This window comes from Pleurodeles waltl, chromosome 7 (assembly GCF_031143425.1).
Source record: "Pleurodeles waltl isolate 20211129_DDA chromosome 7, aPleWal1.hap1.20221129, whole genome shotgun sequence".
NCBI classification, from domain to species: Eukaryota; Metazoa; Chordata; class Amphibia; order Caudata; family Salamandridae; genus Pleurodeles; species Pleurodeles waltl.
In genome coordinates, this window is record NC_090446.1 from 674881821 (window position 1) to 674900503 (window position 18683).

An 18683-nucleotide genomic window follows, 5' to 3' on the forward strand; every position below is an offset into this window, starting at 1 on the left:
CTGGATTTGTCTCTGAGTGTGTGTTCCTCATTTATTGTTTGTACAAGAAATGCTTAACACTACTCCTTTGATAAGCCTACTGCTCGACCACACTACCACAAAATAGAGCATTAGTATTATCTCTTTTTGCCACTATCTTACCTCTAAGGGGAACCCTTGGACTCTGTGCATGCTATTCCTTACTTTGAAATAGCACATACAGAGCCAACTTCCTACAGGTCCGTTCCATCAGCCTTGAAGAGACACGTGGCCGGGCCGACCAGGCCCCGACAGGGATGGAAGAAAACCCCGAAGGGCCACCGGAGCTCTTCTTAATTCGGTGTCGATCTGTTGTAACTAACCCGATACCGAACGCAAACAATACCGATGATTTTTCCGAGATTCTAACTAACTTTCCGACCCGAAACACGGAGCGAAAAGGAACACGTCCGAACCCGATGGCGGAAAAAAACCAATCTAAGATGGAGTCGACGCCCATGCGCAATGGAGTCGAAATGGGAGGAGTCCCTCGGTCTTGTGACTCGAAAAAAGACTTCTTCGAAGAAAAACAACTTGTAACACTCCGAGCCCAACACCAGATGGCGGGATGTGCACAGCATGTGTATCTGCAGCTACACATGCCATCGAATATATATATATATATATATACACACACACATATATATATATATATATATATACACACACATACATATATATACACACATTAAGAGGCATAATGAAGTTACAAAACAGTGTAATAAATCAATATTGTAGGAAGTTGGCTCTGTATGCACTATTTCAAAGTAAGGAATAGTATGCACAGAGTCCAAGGGTTCCCCTTAGAGGTAAGATAGTGGCAAAAAGACATAATACTAATGCTCTATTTTGTGGTAGTGTGGTCGAGCAGTAGGCTTATCAAAGGAGTAGTGTTAAGCACTTGCTGTACATACACAAGCAATAAATGAGGAACACACACTCAGACAATTCCAGGCCAATAGGTTTTTGTATAGAAAAATATATTTTCTTAGTTTATTTTAAGAACCACAGGTTCAAATTTTACCTGTAATACTTCAAATGAAAGGTATTGCAGGTAGGTACTTTAGGAACTTTGAATAATCAAAATAGCATACACAGTTTTCATATAAATCACATATAGCTATTTTAAAACTAGACAGTGCAATTTTCAACAGTTCCTGGGGGGAGTAAGAGTTTGTTAGTTTTTGCAGGTAAGTAAACCACCTACGGGGTTCAAGTTTGGGTCCAAGGTAGCCCACCGTTGGGGGTTCAGAGCAACCCCAAAGTTACCACACCAGCAGCTCAGGGCCGGTCAGGTGCAGAGGTCAAAGTGGTGCCTAAAACGCATAGGCTTCAATGGAGAAGGGGGTGCCCTGGTTCCAGTCTGCCAGCAGGTAAGTACCCGCGTCTTCGGAGGGCAGACCAGGGGGTGTTTTGTAGGGCACCGTGGAGGACACAAGTCCACACAGAAAGTACACCCTCAGCAGCGCGGGGGCGGCCGGGTGCAGTGTGCAAACACGCGTCGGGTTTTCAATGGAAATCAATGGGAGATCAAGGGGTCTCTTCAGCGATGCAGGCAGGCAAGGGGGGGGCTCCTCGGGGTAGCCACCACCTGGGCAAGGGAGAGGGCCTCCTGGGGGTCACTCCTGCACTGGAGTTCCGATCCTTCAGGTCCTGGGGGCTGCGGGTGCAGAGTCTTTACCAGGCGTTGGGATCTGAGGAGCAGGCAGTCGCGGTCAGGGGGAGCCTCGGGATTCCCTCTGCAGGCGTCGCTGTGGGGGCTCAGAGGGGGCAACTCTGGCTACTCACGGTCTCGCTGTCGCCGGGGAGTCCTCCCTGAAGTGATTGTTCTCCACAAGACGAGCCGGGGGCGTCGGGTGCAGAGTAGCAAGTCTCGCGCTTCCGGTGGGAAACGCAAGTTGTTTCAAAGTTGCTTCTTTGTTGCAAAGTTGCAGTCTTTGGTGAACAGAGCCGCTGTCCTTGGGAGTTCTTGGTCCTTCTAGATGCAGGGCAGTCCTCTGAGGCTTCAGAGGTCGCTGGTCCCTGTGGAAAGCGTCGCTGGAGCAGTGTCTTTAGAAGTGGGGAGACAGGCCGGTAGAGCTGGGGCCAAAGCAGTTGGTGTCTCCGTCTTCTCTGCAGGGTTTTTCAGCTTAGCAGTCCTCTTCTTCTTAGGTTGCAGGAATCTAAGTGCCTAGGTTCTGGGGAGCCCTTAAATACTAAATTTAAGGGCGTGTTTAGGTCTGAGAGGGCAGTAGCCATTGGCTACACCCTCTTTGTGCCTCCTCCCTGAGGGAAGGGGGGGAACATCCCTATTCCTATTGGGGGAATCCTCCAAAATCAAGATGGATGATTTCTAAAAGTCAGAGTCACCTCAGCTCAGGACACCTTAGGGGCTGTCCTGACTGGCCAGTGACTCCTCCTTGTTTTTCTCATTATCTCTCCTGGACTTGCCACCAAAAGTGGGTGCTGTGTCCAGGGGGCGGGTATCTCCACTAGCTGGAGTGCCCTGGGGCATTGTAACACGAAGCCTGAGCCTTTGAGGCTCACTGCTAGGTGTTACAGTTCCTGCAGGGGGGAGGTGTGAAGCACCTCCACCCAGAGCAGGCTTTTGTTTCTGTCCTCAGAGAGCACAAAGGCCCTCACCACATGGGGTCAGAAACTCGTCTCTCAGCAGCAAGCTGGCACAGACCAGTCAGTCCTGCACTGAACAATTGGGTAAAATACAGGGGGCCTCTCTAAGATGCCCTCTGTGTGCATTTTTTAATAAATCCAACACTGGCATCAGTGTGGGTTTATTATTCTGAGAAGTTTGATACTAAACTTCCCAGTATTCAGTGTAGCTATTATGGAGCTGTGGAGTTCGTTTTTGACAGACTCACAGACCATATACTCTTATGGCTACCCTGCACTTACAATGTCTAAGGTTATGCTTAGACACCGTAGGGGCATAGTGCTCATGCACCTATGCCCTCACCTGTGGTATAGTGCACCCTGCCTTAGGGCTGTAAGGCCTGCAAGAGGGGTGACTTACCTATGCCACAGGCAGTGTGAGGCTGGCATGGCACCCTGAGGGGAGTGCCATGTCGACTTAGTCATTTTCCCCCTACCAGCACACACAAGCTGGCAAGCAGTGTGTCTTTGCTGAGTGAGGGGTCCCCAGGGTGGCATAAGACATGCTGCAGCCCTTAGAGACCTTCCCTGGTATCAGGGACCTTGGTACCAGGGGTACAAATACAAGGGACTTACCTGGGTGCCAGGGTTGTGCCAATTGTGGAGACAATGGTACATTTTAGGTGAAAGAACACTGGTGCTGGGGCCTGGTTAGCAGGGTCCCAGCACACTTCTCAGTCAAGTCAGCATCAGTTTCAGGCAAAAAGTGGGGGGTAACTGCAACAGGGAGCCATTTCTTTACAAATATGCAATATTAGCCCTAGGGGTAGCCCAAACCATATACTAAGAAAGTGGAATGCAAACACAGGGCCCCCTACCTAGGTAAGTAAATTATGTAGAGGGGAGCTGGGAGTACTAGGAAACCACACAGGTAAGTAATGTAGTAGCCCCATGCGACTAGGAATGCAGGAGTAAAACACTGGATTTCCCCAAAACCAACCCAAAGGATGAAAAGAAGAACAAAAAGACACCCAGAACAGCCTGCAAGGAACAAGGAGTGGAAAACCGAAGATGGAGACCTGTGGAGAGAGGGGACCAAATATATATATATGGAGAGAGAGAGACACACAGACAATGTGTGTGTGTCTCTATGGCATATGTGCACATCACAAAAAGCAATACTAATACAGCACATGATGTGCTACAATATTAAATGGGTGACCTCTGTGGGAGCAGAAGATGCACAAATACCACATATACAAAACACATGGCAATTTCTCATACCTGTTTTCTTTCCTTAGGATTCAACAGCAAGTAGCGGGGATCAAAAACTATCTTGTGCAGTTCCTTTTCCCAAGTAGAAAAAGCAGATACCTTTAAAATAGGAATTTTTATAACCATTAAAAACTAGCTTGAGGAATATTCAATTTCACAAATGTTACAAAGGCTGCATAATGCTGACTTACAAAGTACAGAGTATCAGTTAAAAGAGGACATTTCTGGAACCCACACAACTTCCCATCACTAATAGATGACAAGCAGCAGGTGGTTAGCATGGCAAACTGGCACTTTAATTGGTCCTGCAAACCTTAGGATAATTACACATTAGCCATACGCACCTAATTAGTCATTAAAACTACCACTACTGAGTGACATTTAGAACCCGATACATCTGAGGAAAGCATTGAAGTTTTTTCTTCTAGCTCTCACATGCCTTTTAAAATGGTTTGATTTACTCCACTGATTTAAAAAAAAAAAAAAAGATTTGTTAAATAGTGATCAGACCTCCACACCGTCAAAGCTCAAACATTTAGCTCTGCTGAAAATCCATTCTGAATTCAATTTCTTACACTTCAAAGGTAAGAACAATGAACTATTTGAACACGCCACTTTAGAAGAACAGAGAGATAAATGGATAGCCACTAGAATGTTAGACACACTGAAAAGAGAAAACGTAAAATCCATTTTTAAACAATCAGGACAAAAGTGAGTGGTTTGGAGGGGTCGTCAAGCAACCCGGATGAGGGTGGGTGCTTAGGAGGGGTCGTCACGCAACCCGGAGGAGAGTGGGGGGTTGAGAGGGGTCGTCCCGCAACCCGGATGATAGTGGGGGGTTGAGAGGGGTCGTCCCGCAACCCGGATGAGAGTGGGGGGTTGAGAGGGGTCGTCCCGCAACCCGGATGAGAGTGGGGGGTTGAGAGGGGTCGTCCCGCAACCCGGATGAGAGTGGGGGGTTGAGAGGGGTCGTCCCGCAACCCGGATGAGAGTGGGTGGTTGAGAGGGGTCGTCACGCAACCCGGATGAGAGTGGGTGGTTGAGAGGGGTCGTCACGCAACCCGGATGAGAGTGGGTGGTTGAGAGGGGTCGTCACGCAACCCGGATGAGAGTGGGTGGTTGAGAGGGGTCGTCACGCAACCCGGATGAGAGTGGGTGGTTGAGAGGGGTCGTCACGCAACCCGGATGAGAGTGGGTGGTTGAGAGGGGTCGTCACGCAACCCGGACGAGGGTGGGTGCTTAGGAGGGGTCGCTGCGCAACCTGGATGAGAGTGGGTGGTTGAGAGGGGTTGTCACGCAACCCGGATGAGAGTGGGTGGTTGAGAGGGGTTGTCACGCAACCCGGATGAGAGTGGGTGGTTGAGAGGGGTCGTCACGCAACCCGGATGAGAGTGGGTGGTTGAGAGGGGTCGTCACGCAACCCGGATGAGAGTGGGTGGTTGAGAGGGGTCGTCACGCAACCCGGATGAGAGGGTGGTTGAGAGGGGTCGTCACGCAACCTGGATGATAAGGGCTCGTCAAGCAATCTGGATGTGTGTGGGGGGGGGGGGGGGGGGGGAGGGGAGGGAGGGGTGCCGAACAATCGGGATTAGGGTTGGTGAGGACCTCGAGGAATCTAGACTAGGGTGGTCAGGAGGGGGTGGAGGGGGGACATCAAGCAACCCGAGGGAGGGAGGGTGGGGTGGGACATCAAGCAGCCCGAGGGAGGGAGGGAGGGAGGGTGGGGGGGGGAAGGGGGACATTAAGCAACCCGAGGGTGGGTGGATGGGGGTCATCAAGCAACCCCGGGGGGAGGGGACATCAAGCAACCCGATTAGGGGACATCAAGCAACCCGAGGGCGGGTGGAGGGGGAGGGGACATCAAGCAACCCGAGGGTGGGTGGGTGGGGAGGGGACATCAAGCAACCCGAGGGAGGGTGGGTAGTGGGGGGGGGGGGGACATCAAGCAACCCGAGGGAGGGAGGGTGGGGGGGGGGACATCAAGCAACCCGAGGGAGGGTGGGGGGGTGTGGGGACATCAAGCAACCCAAGGGAGGGAGGGTGGGTGGTGGGGGGGACATCAAGCAACCCGAGGGAGGGTGGGGGGGTGGAGGTGGGGACATCAAGCAACCCAAGGGAGGGAACATCAAGCAACCCGAGGGGGGGTGGAGGGAGGGGTGGGGACATCAGCAACCCGAGGGAGGGAACATCAAGCAACCCGAGGGAGGGAGGGTGGTGGGGGGGGGGGACATCAAGCAACCCGAGGGAGGGTGGGTGGGTGATGGACATCAAGCAACCCAAGAGAGGGAGGATGGGGGGGGGGGGACATCAAGTAACCCGAGGGAGGGAGGGTGGTGGGGGGGGGGGCGGTTTATCAAGCAACCCGAGGGAGGGAGGGAGGGAGGGAGGGAGGGTGGGGGTGGGGGTGGGACATCAAGCAACCCGAGGGAGGGTTGGTGGGGGGGCGGGCACATCAAGCAACCCGAGGGAGGGTGGGTGGGTGGGGGGGGGACATCAAGCAACCCGAGGGAGGGTGGGTGGGTGGGGGGGGGGACATCAAGCAACCCGAGGGAGGGTGGGTGGGGGGGGGGGGACATCAAGCAACCCGAGGGAGGGTGGGGGGGGGGGGGACATCAAGCAACCCGAGGGAGGGTGGGGGGGGGGGGGACATCAAGCAACCCGAGGGAGGGTGGGGGGGGGGGGACATCAAGCAACCCGAGGGAGGGTGGGTGGGGGGGGGACATCAAGCAACCCGAGGGAGGGTGGGTGGGGGGGGACATCAAGCAACCCGAGGGAGGGTGGGTGGGGTGGGGGGGGGGGGGGACATCAAGCAACCCGAGGGAGGGTGGGTGGGGGGGGGGGGGGGGGGGACATCAAGCAACCCGAGGGAGGGTGGGTGGGGGGGGGGGACATCAAGCAACCCGAGGGAGGGTGGGGTGGGGGGGGGGGGACATCAAGCAACCCGAGGGAGGGTGGGGGGGGGGGGGGGGACATGAAGCAACCCGAGGGAGGGTGGGTGGGTGGGGGGGGGGGGGGGGACATCAAGCAACCCTTTGGGGGGGACATCAAGCAACCCGAGGGAGGGTGGGGGGAGGGACATCAAGCAACCCGAGGGAGGGTGGGTGGGGGGGGGGGGGGGGGGGGACATCAAGCAACCCGAGGGAGGGTGGGTGGGGGGGGGGGGACATCAAGCAACCCGAGGGAGGGTGGGGGGGGGACATCAAGCAACCCGAGGGAGGGTGGGGGGGGGACATCAAGCAACCCGAGGGAGGGGACATCAAGCAACCCGAGGGAGGGGACAATGGGGGGGGGGGGGGAGGGAGAATGGGGGGGGGGGGGGACATCAAGCAACCCGGGGGGGGGACATCAAGCAACCCGGGGGGGGGGGGGGGGGGGGACACATCAAGCAACCCGGGGGGGGGGGGGGGGGACGGACATCAAGCAACCCGAGGGAGGGAGGGGGGGGGGGGGGCATCAAGCAACCCCTGGGGGGACATCAAGCAACCCGAGGGAGGGAGGGTGGGGGGGGGGGGACATCAAGCAACCCGAGGGAGGGGGGGGGGGGACATCAAGCAACCCGAGGGAGGGATGGGACATCAAGCAACCCGAGGGAGGGAGGGAGGGTGGGGGGGGGGGGGACATCAAGCAACCCGAGGGAGGGAGGGAGACATCAAGCAACCCGAGGGAGGGAGGGTGGGGGGGGGGGGGGGACATCAAGCAACCCGAGGGAGGGAGGGTGGGGGGGGACATCAAGCAACCCGAGGGAGGGAGGGTGGGGGGGGACATCAAGCAACCCGAGGGAGGGAGGGTGGGGGGGGACATCAAGCAACCCGAGGGAGGGAGGGTGGGGGGGGGACATCAAGCAACCCGAGGGAGGGAGGGTGGGGGGGGGACATCAAGCAACCCGAGGGAGGGAGGGTGGGGGGGGGACATCAAGCAACCCGAGGGAGGGAGGGTTGGGGGGGACATCAAGCAACCCGAGGGAGGGTGGGGGGGGGGCACATCAAGCAACCCGAGGGAGGGTGGGGGGGGGGGGGGGGGGACATCAAGCAACCCGAGGGAGGGAGGGTGGGGGGGGGGGGGGGGACATCAAGCAACCCGAGGGAGGGAGGGTGGGGGGGGGGGGGGGGGACATCAAGCAACCCGAGGAAGGGAGGGTGGGGGGGGACAGGACATCAAGCAACCCGAGGAAGGGAGGGTGGGGGGGGGGGCACATCAAGCAACCCGAGGAAGGGAGGGTGGGGGGGGGGGGGGGAGACATCAAGCAACCCGAGGGAGGGAGGGTGGGGGGGGGAGGGGGACAACAAGCAACCCGAGGGAGGGAGGGTGGGAGGGAGACATCAAGCAACCCGAGGGAGGGAGGGTGTTGGGGGGACATCAAGCAACCCGAGGGAGGGAGGGTGGGGTGGGGGACATCAAGCAACCCGAGGGAGGGAGGGTGGGGTGGGGGACATCAAGCAACCCGAGGGAGGGAGGGTGGGGTGGGGGACATCAAGCAACCCGAGGGAGGGAGGGTGGGGTGGGGGACATCAAGCAACCCGAGGGAGGGAGGGTGGGGTGGGGGACATCAAGCAACCCGAGGGAGGGAGGGTGGGGTGGGGGACATCAAGCAACCCGAGGGATGGGGGGGACATCAAGCAACCCGAGGGTGGGTGGGGGGGGGGGGGGGGACATCAAGCAACCCGAGGGAGGGAGAATGGGGGGGGGGGGACATCAAGCAACCCGGGGGGGTGACATCAAGCAACCCGGGGGGGGGGGGGGGGGGGAGACATCAAGCAACCCGAGGGAGGGAGGGAGGGTGGGTGGGGGGGGGGGGGGGGGGGGGGACATCAAGCAACCCGAGGGAGGGAGGGAGGGTGGGGGGGGGGGGACATCAAGCAACCCGAGGGAGGGAGGGTGGGGGGGGGGGACATCAAGCAACCCGAGGGAGGGAGGGAGGGTGGGGGGGGGGGCATCAAGCAACCCGAGGGAGGGAGGGAGTGTGTGGGGGGAGACATCAAGCAACCCGAGGGAGGGAGGGAGGGTGGGGGGGGGGGGGGAGACATCAAGCAACCCGAGGGAGGGAGGGTGGGGGGGGGGGGGGAGACATCAAGCAACCCGAGGGAGGGAGGGTGGGGGGGACATCAAGCAACCCGAGGGAGGGAGGGTTGGGGGGGGGGGACATCAAGCAACCCGAGGGAGGGAGGGTTGGGGGGGGGGGGGGGACATCAAGCAACCCGAGGGAGGGAGGGTGGGGGGGGGGACATCAAGCAACCCGAGGGAGGGAGGGTGGGGGGGGGGACATCAAGCAACCCGAGGGAGGGAGGGTGGGGGGGGGACATCAAGCAACCCGAGGGAGGGAGGGTGGGGGGGGGGGGGGGACATCAAGCAACCCGAGGGAGGGAGGGTGGGGGGGGGGGGGGGACATCAAGCAACCCGAGGGAGGGAGGGGGGGGGGGGGACATCAAGCAACCCGAGGGAGGGTGGGGGGGGGGGGACATCAAGCAACCCGAGGGAGGGAGGGTGGGGGGGGGGAGGGGGACAACAAGCAACCCGAGGGAGGGAGGGTGGGGGGGGGAGGGGGACAACAAGCAACCCGAGGGAGGGTGGGAGGGAGGGGGACAACAAGCAACCCGAGGGAGGGAGGGTGGGAGGGAGGGGGACAACAAGCAACCCGAGGGAGGGAGGGTGGGAGGGAGGGAGGGGAACAACAAGCAACCCGAGGGAGGGAGGGTGGGAGGGAGGGAGGGGGACAACAAGCAACCCGAGGGAGGGAGGGTGTTGGGGGGACATCAAGCAACCCGAGGGAGGGAGGGTGTTGGGGGGACGACATCAAGCAACCCGAGGGAGGGAGGGTGTTGGGGGGACGACATCAAGCAACCCGAGGGAGGGAGGGTGTTGGGGGGACGACATCAAGCAACCCGAGGGAGGGAGGGTGTTGGGGGGACGACATCAAGCAACCCGAGGGAGGGAGGGTGGGGTGGGGGACATCAAGCAACCCGAGGGAGGGAGGGTGGGGTGGGGGACATCAAGCAACCCGAGGGAGGGAGGGTGGGGTGGGGGACATCAAGCAACCCGAGGGAGGGAGGGTGGGGTGGGGGACATCAAGCAACCCGAGGGAGGGAGGGTGGGGTGGGGGATATCAAGCAACCCGAGGGAGGGAGGGTGGGGGGGACATCAAGCAACCCGCGGGAGGGAGGGTAGGTGAGTGGCTATGTTCAAAATCAAGCAAGCTGAGGGTGTGCTCCATCAAGCAAGCTGAGGGTGTGCTCCATCAAGCAAGCTGAGGGTGTGCTCCATCAAGCAAGCTGAGTGTGCTCCATCAAGCAAGCTGAGGGTGTGCTCCATCAAGCAAGCTGAGGGTGTGCTCCATCAAGCAAGCTGAGGGTGTGCTCCATCAAGCAAGCTGAGGGTGTGCTCCATCAAGCAAGCTGAGGGTGTGCTCCATCAAGCAAGCTGAGGGTGTGCTCCATCAAGCAAGCTGAGGGTGTGCTCCATCAAGCAAGCTGAGGGTGTGCTCCATCAAGCAAGCTGAGGGTGTGCTCCATCAAGCAAGCTGAGGGTGTGCTCCATCAAGCAAGCTGAGGGTGTGCTCCATCAAGCAAGCTGAGGGTGTGCTCGATCAAGCAAGCTGAGGGTGTGCTCGATCAAGCAAGCTGAGGGTGTGCTCGATCAAGCAAGCTGAGGGTGTGCTCGATCAAGCAAGCTGAGGGTGTGCTCGATCAAGCAAGCTGAGGGTGTGCTCGATCAAGCAAGCTGAGGGTGTGCTCGATCAAGCAAGCTGAGGGTGTGCTCGATCAAGCAAGCTGAGGGTATGCTCGATCAAGCAAGCTGAGGGTATGCTCGATCAAGCAAGCTGAGGGTATGCTCGATCAAGCAAGCTGAGGGTATGCTCGATCAAGCAAGCTGAGGGTATGCTCGATCAAGCAAGCTGAGGGTATGCTCGATCAAGCAGCCTGGGCAAGGGAGGGCGGGTGGGGCGATCAAGCAGCCTGGGCAAGGGAGGGCGGGTGGGGCGATCAAGCAGCCTGGGCAAGGGAGGGCGGGTGGGGCGATCAAGCAGCCTGGGCAAGGGAGGGCGGGTGGGGCGATCAAGCAGCCTGGGCAAGGAAGGGAGGGAGGGTGGGGCGATCAAGCAGCCTGGGCAAGGAAGGAAGGGAGGGTGGGGCGATCAAGCAGCCTGGGCAAGGAAGGGAGGGAGGGGCGGGGCGATCAAGCAGCCTGGGCAATTGGGGTCGTCTAGCAACCCAGGGGAGTGTGGGTGGGTGTGAGGGGTCATTGATCAACTCAGACAAGGGTGGGTGGGTGAGAAAGATGGATTTAAGCAACACAGATGAAGGGGGGATGCGATGAAGCAACAGACTTGGAAAGAACATGGTGGATGTCAAATACATGATTGAGACAGCTAGTTCACTATGGTAGAGTGCTTCAATACAAAGAAAAAGGTAGACTAAAATAATGAGCCGGAGAAGGACTAGTAATGCGTTGATGCTAGAGGGGACGGACACATGAAGAGGAAGGAAGTCTACTGTATCTGATCAATAAGAAGCATGTACATGAGTGACAATGGAGAATACCAATGGAACACAACGGGCGGCCTGTAAGGACACTGTTAGAAAACAAAAGGTCTTGAGGAGCCAGCACATACACGGCCTAGAGATGACAAAGTAAATTTGAAAAGATGCAAATACATCTTAAAAGATGGTTTCCTAACCCCTCTCTCAAGCAGCATATCTCTGAACTGTTTCATTCGAGCATCCAGTGGAACAATGGCTCTCTCCCTAGCAGCCTTGATTTCAGCCTCCATAGCAGCCTCCTTATCGGACTCCAGATCCTTGATATCTTCTTTCCTGTAAAACAATAATGTACATAAATATATAATATACTCATTTACGAGCTTTAAAAAGCAATATTTCTTTGTATGGACAATGGGATGATATGGTAGGGTTCCTCCAAGGGTGATATAACAAGCCCTGACTTCTAAGCATTAAACAGTTCAATAAACAGCAAAAAAGGCACCCTGGAACGGATGGGGGTGGGTGGGTGGGGGAAAGTCATATGGTCACAAGTCAACTTGAAGACAAAATACTAGGTAAATCCACTACTGAACCTTACAGTGTAGATGAAAAAAAAGATGTTATTGATATAAATGATAAATGTTACCCTAACAAGAAAATACTAATTAAAAAAAATGTGGTCCATGAAATTTATATTAGTATCTAGACATCCTACCACACCTTTTACTAAGTCAGCAAAATAACTGAAACAAACACCCTTCAAGCAGCATGATCTTGGAGTCTAGTTTGACAATGATGTGGACCAGATGAATTGTAACTGCATAAACTGACAACCAGAGACGGTCCAATTTACTTTTAGTTTTCAAGGAATCACAAACTCTGGAGGTTTCCAAATGCAGATTCCCAAAACCCTACAACACCACAGGGAGATCTTTTCCATTAAAGATATCAAAAATGTACATCTCAAAGCTTAACAGAGTATTTTACCAAGGTGCCTTGCATCAACATGATCAAAATGAACTTCAGTGCAGAGAGCAAAATTATGCGAGGAAAGACTGGCAGAACCTACATTGTATAGTCATTTGTCATCCAGTGGCTAAAATGTCATGTTAGTAGAATGCTAAAAAGATTTTGATATAACCTATGAAAGTCAGTGAATGATACAATTCACTAAGTTCTAAAGTCAGAGTGGATCATTTTTCACGTATACAGCCTGTGAAACAAAAAGATGTACAGTGAAAGCCACACCTTAAGTAGAAGGGTCAATCTGTACAAACTATAAATTATCAGCAAGGTCATCCTCAATCTTTCTGCTTTGTCTTCAGTTACGACTGAGTTTTGGACTACAGAGGGATTCAAGAAGATATAAATGAAACTATCTATGTAGTATTTTTACACCACTTAATACAGCTCAAAGGTACATAGGCAAAGGATGAACAGTATTACAAGTCAGCAGTGTATTATGCAACTGACATCAAATGCAAGTAACTGCAAATTAATAAAGCTGATTCCCATCTTACAAGTTATTTATCATAATCAGAATGATTGTTTCACAAATCACGTCAAAATAATATTTATGTCCGTCTGTCTAAGAAGTATTCTTACCTCACAGGAAGGTGGGTGAGTAAAACAAATTAAAGACTTTTTTTAATATATTTTCTTTTTTAATAAAGATAGTTTTTTTGCATTTTAAATACATTTTAACAGTCAGCACATAATGCTTCACAGTGGCATATCCATAAATTGTGATGATCTTTCAGCAATTCATTCTGATAGTTTTTAACACATAACCTAGTGCTCTTATCAAGTACATATGCACCTTATCAGAGGTCTGTAGCTATTACATTCAATAATTGCATTCAGGACCTCTGTGAGGGGTTGGATTTGTTGAACGTCTCGTCCCCTAGTGCAGAGCTATCATTCATCCAGAGCATAACCATGCCATATCTCAACGTGTATTGGATTATTATCCATATTATTAAACTACATCTCAACAAACTAAGTACAGCTCAGGAGATAAACTTCAGCTGCAGGGGTATATCCTTACTCGGTGCTCTAGGGCGTCCTAAAACAATAACATGCAGGACATTCCATGGCTCCATCCTAAGCTCCCCACTTGCTGCGCCAGTCATTTTCAGTGTGTCTACCTGTATTCTTCCTCCGCGTTAAGCTTCAACATTCATGGCTTCTGGGCTGGCCCCTATATGAGCATCATCCTCGTGATTAATAGATTCCCACTCGCCTGCTACTTCTGACCAGAGGTAGGCCAATGGGGTGACATTTAAGTCCCTGGGATTCCTCCCTCATTAATGCCCGCTCCTCCACACTGGCACACAGGCCCAGCCTGTGACCTCCTGTATCTATGTGAGTTGGCGGGGTCTCTCAGGGGCTTTCCAAGACAGCACTATCCTGCGTCTTGCTAGTGCCAGAGCCAAATCTATAAATCGGTTCCCTACCTTTTTAGAGGGTGTTCTAACCAACATGCCCATCACGCAGACTTCAATGGTAATTGGTAGGGACCTATCCAGGGTCAGATTAAGGCATGCAATGACTGCAGCCAATAGGCTGGTAGAGTGGGACATAACCAAGTCATGAGGCCAAAATCAGCATCTGGGGCTCATCATCTAGGACAGGTCTGGGGCTCCCCTCCATTTATGGCCTGAAGTCTGTGGGGGGTGAGATACGTTCTATGTATGACATTAAACAGAATAAGTTTAAGGCATGTATTCCGTGATTCACGGGATGCATAAGCAAGCACTCGGTCCCTTTCAACATCCCTCAGCTCACTGCCCAGGTCTGCATCCCCACAAGCCCTCAGAGAATGTAGTGTCCCACTCACCATCTCAATCACTGCCTTGATTAGCTCTGTCACTAAGTGGGAACCTCCACCCATCTAAAGCATTGTCTGAAGCACAGCATGGGTGGGGGGCTCCTCTGTCCCCTCTCCCCACAAGTCCCGCAGAGCACGAAGCAGTGCTTCGTATCTCAAAAACTGACCCTTGGGAGGTCAGTCTCCTCAAAGAGATCTACAAAGGATGACAACCTGTCCTGTGTATAATAGTCGCCCACTGAGGTCAATCCTGCCGTAGTCCAGGAAGCATTTGTCCTTGCGTAAAGCAGCGAGGGGGCTCACCAAGTGGCAGACCACACCAAGGGGATCGCGGGGGCGCAGGGGGTTGGGACTCCCATTCGTCTAAGCAATCTACGCCAGGCCCTACCCAAGAAAACCCCAGCCCGTGGAGTCTTGAGTCGCGGCTGAAACAATCTGACCAGGAACATGTCTGTGCCCTGTCCGTCACGGTCCTAGTCCAGTTTGGTCAGGCCATAGTTGTTCAGCCAGCACGCAAGCCAATGCAGCTGCGCAGCTATGTAGAAGAGTTCAAAATCTAGGACTCCCGATCCTCCTGCCACTGAGGGGAGGCAAAGAGTAGCAAGTGCAACCCTGTGATGCCCACAGTTCCAAATCGATCCCTGAGAAATGTATCCAAGGACATGAATCAAGTCACCGAGATAGTTACTAGTAGAGTAACAAAAAACACTACAGGAGTCTCGGGAGCATAATCATCTTAGAGAGGGAAATTCGTGCCATAAAGGGCAGGTTAAGGTAGCGCCAAAAACCGAAGTTGGCCCGGAGGGACCGGAGAACTTTACCCAGGTTACCCTCCCTGATATCAACCTCATTATGGTAAATTTGAATACCAAGGTATTTAAATGTTCGGGGGGGCCCATTTAACATTCGCCGGGAAGGTAGAGGGTGAGAGACAGTGCCCGCAACCACTGGGAACACACATCTTCCTCCTAGTGAGGTGTAGCCCGAGTATTGCTCAAAGTCCTCCAAAGCCGGGAGCGCCCAGGGTAGTGCCTGTTCCCCCATTTCTCAGATAGAGCGACAGGTCATCTGCATATAGCGATATAATATGTTCTGTAAATCCTCTACATATCCCTCCTACCATCGTCCTCCTTCCTGAACCATTCTGCTCTGCTAGCAGCTCCATCGCTATAGCAAACTGTAAGGGAGAGAGTGGGCACCCTTGCCTGGTCCCCCCGTTCAATGTTGTATAAGTAAGAAACAGGTCTCTAAGTTTTAACTCTCGCCGTTGGGGAGGCATTTAGTAACTTAAACCATTTAATCCATGCCTCTCCTAGCCCCAAGCCCCAGGCCTGCGCATACTAATTTCAAATAATCCCATCTCACTGTGTCAAAGGCCTTCTCGAGGTCGACCGACACTACCACTACGTTAGAATCAGTTGGGTGGGAATGACTGTAGGAAGCTGCCACTGTTGGCATGGTTACCCCCTAACTTTTTGCCTTTTGTTAATGCTAGTTATGATTGAAAGGGTGCTGGGACCCTGCTAACCAGGCCCCAGCACCTGTGTTCTTTCCCTAAAACTGTACCTGTCTCTCCACAATTGGCACAGCCCTGGCACACAGACTCTTTATGGCTACGCTGCACTTACAATGTTTAAGAATTGGCTTAGACACTGTTGGGACATAGTGCTCATGCACATATGCCCTCACCTGTGGTATAGTGCACCCTGCCTTAGGGCTGTAAGGCCTGCTAGAGGGGTGACTTACCTATGCCACAGGCAGTGTGAGGTTGGCATGGCACTGAGGGGAGTGCCATGTCGACTTAGTCATTTTCTCCCCACCAGCACAAACAAGATGTGAGGCAGTGTGCATGTGCTGAGTGAGGGGTCCACAGGGTGGCATAAGACATGCTGCAGCCCTTAGAGACCTTCCATGGCATGAGGGCCCTTGGTACCAGGGGTACCATTTACAAGGGACATATCTGGGTGCTAGGGCTGTGCCAATTGTGGGAACAAAGGTACAGTTTGGGGAAAAGAACACTGCTGCTGGGGCCTGGTTAGCAGGGCCCCAGCACATTTTCAATCTTAACTGGCATCAACAAAAGGCAAAAAGGAAGGGGGTAACCATGCCAAGGAGGCATTTCCTTACAGAGTCTCTTTAAAAGTTGCTTCTTTGTTGCAGTTTCAGAACAGTGCCGCTGTTCTCTGGAGGTTATTGGTCCTTTAGATGCAGGGCCTCAGAGGTCGCTGGTCCTGCTGGATGCGTCGCTGTGCAGGTTCTTGGAGTCTGGAGACAGGTCGGTAGGGCTGTGGCCAAGTCAGTTGGTGTCTCCGTCATCTCTGCAGGGCTTTCAGGTCTGCAGTCCTTGTTGTAGGAATATGATTTCCTGGGTTCTGGGTCGCCCCTAAATACTCAATTTAGGGGTGTGTTTAGGTGTGGGGGCAGTAGGCAATGGCTACTGTCCTGGAGGGTGGCTATACCCTCTTCCTATTGGGGGAATCAATCAAAACCAAGATGGAGGATTTCTTAAGACAGGGGTCACCTCAACTCTGGACACATTAGGGGCTGTCCCGACTGGTGGGTGGACTCCTCCTTGTTTTTCTCATTATCTCCTCTGGACTTGCTGCCAAAAGTGGGGGCTGTGTCTGGAGGGGTAGGCATCTCCACTAGCTGAAGTGCACTGGGACATTGTAACACAAAGCCTGAGCCTTTGAGGCTCACTGCTAGGTGTTATAGTTCCTGCAGGGGAGTGGCGTGAAGCACATCTACCCAGTGCAGGCTTTATTTCTGGCCTCAGACAGCATAAAGGCTCTCATCCCAGGGGGTCAGAAACTTGTCTCAGTGGCAGGCCGGCAAAGACCAGTCAGTCCTGCACTGAAGGATTGGGTAACATACAGGGGGAATCTCTAAGATGCTCTGTGTGCATTTTTTAATGAATCCAACACTGGCATCAGAGTGGGTTTATTGTTCTGGGACGTTTGATACCAAACTTCCCAGTATTCAGTGTAGCCATTATGGAACTGTGGAGTTCATTTTGACAAACTCCCAGACCATATACTTAATATGGCTACCCTGCACTTACAATGTCTAAGAATGGACATAGACACTGTAGGGGCATAATGCTCATGCAGCTATGCCCTCACCTGTGGTATAATGCACCCTGCCTTAGAGCTGTAAGGCCTGTTAGAGGGGTGACCTACCTATGCCACAGGCAGTGGGGTATGGGCATGGTACCCTGAGGGGGATGCCATGTCGACTTTGACTTTTTCTCCTCACCCACACACAAAATCTGCACTGGCTGTGTCCATGTGTTAGGTGAGGGGTCCCTTAGGGTGGCACAACACATGCTGCAGCCCTTAGGCACCTTCCCTGGTCACAGGGCCCTTGGTACCACTGGTACCTTTTACAAGGGACTTATCTGTGTGTCAGAGGTGTGCCAATTGTGGAAATAATGGTACATTTTTAGTGAAAGAGCACTGGTGCTGGGGCCTGGTTAGCAGAGTCCCAGCACACTTCTCAGTCACGTCAGCATCAATATCAGGCAAAAAGTGGGGGGTAACTGCAACAGGGAGCCATTTGCCTACAGTATTCACAACCACCGCATCCTGGGATCTATTTGTGCCAGATTTGTGATCTTCCAGCCACGCCCATGCATCCCCAGGATCCTGGCAGAAATGTGCGGTTCCATCCACCATCAGTTTTAATCTAGAGGGGAATAGTAGGGGGTAAGATATCCCCTTATCCCTAAGCGCTCTTTTCACCGCTAGGAGGAGTCACGTTTGGCCTGCACAGCTGCTCTAAAGTCCGGAAACAAACTAGCCTGGTATCCCTCGACTCTAAAGGGGCCAGCTTCATGTACCCTCCATACCAGGTCATGATAATGAAGGAGTTTAGCCACAACAGGTCTGGGCGGCTTACCAGGTCTGTGCCAGAACTCAGTGTGCCCTCTTGAGAGCAAAGAAGGGCGTGAGGCTGTCCTTGTCCATGAGGGCTTGCAATCACGGCTCCAAGAATTCTCCATGTTTTTCCCTTCCACTCCCTCTGGCAATCCGATAATACAGCTATTGTTGCAGAGCCTGCCCCCTTCCGCCCTATGCTCTGGGCATTCCCCTAAGTGACATACCTGGAGTTTCAACGCCAGATGGGATGGCTGTCGATCCGTGACCGTGGACACCACATCTCACACTTTATCCGAAAGTCTCAGATGATCCGCAAGCAGCAAACCCATCTCAACAGTGACTTTGCCTATCTCATGTTGCAGGGTGAGCTTAGAGTCCTCAATGGCCCCCAGTATTTTATTTAGGGTGTCACGCATCCCCTCAGTCATGGGGTCCTTGTCCATCTCTGAGGCTGGGGTGCTGTGCAGGTCCTCTGAGGTTGGTCCCTGGTGGCCCGGTGCTTTGGGCTTCTATTTCCCCATGGCCAACACCATCTGGGGTCACAGGTGCTATGTCTATTGTTCCCTCCGGGAGTCAGTTTTGTAGTATCTGCCGTTCAGGGCCAGGGGGGCGGGGGTG

At 54.1% G+C, this 18683-nt stretch overlaps 1 protein-coding gene across 2 annotated transcripts in view; it reads right to left on the bottom strand.

Moving 5' to 3' along the window:
• TCERG1 (transcription elongation regulator 1) overlaps positions 1–18683 on the bottom strand; it is a 737036-nt gene that overhangs the window by 212095 nt on the left and 506258 nt on the right. For both annotated transcript variants that reach the window (XM_069244676.1, XM_069244675.1), the window contains exons 12-13: positions 11555–11690; positions 3892–3981 (exon numbers count right to left, since the gene is read on the bottom strand). In XM_069244676.1, coding sequence (XP_069100777.1) covers positions 3892–3981; positions 11555–11690 — 226 coding nt within the window. The remainder of the gene's footprint in view (positions 1–3891; positions 3982–11554; positions 11691–18683) is intronic.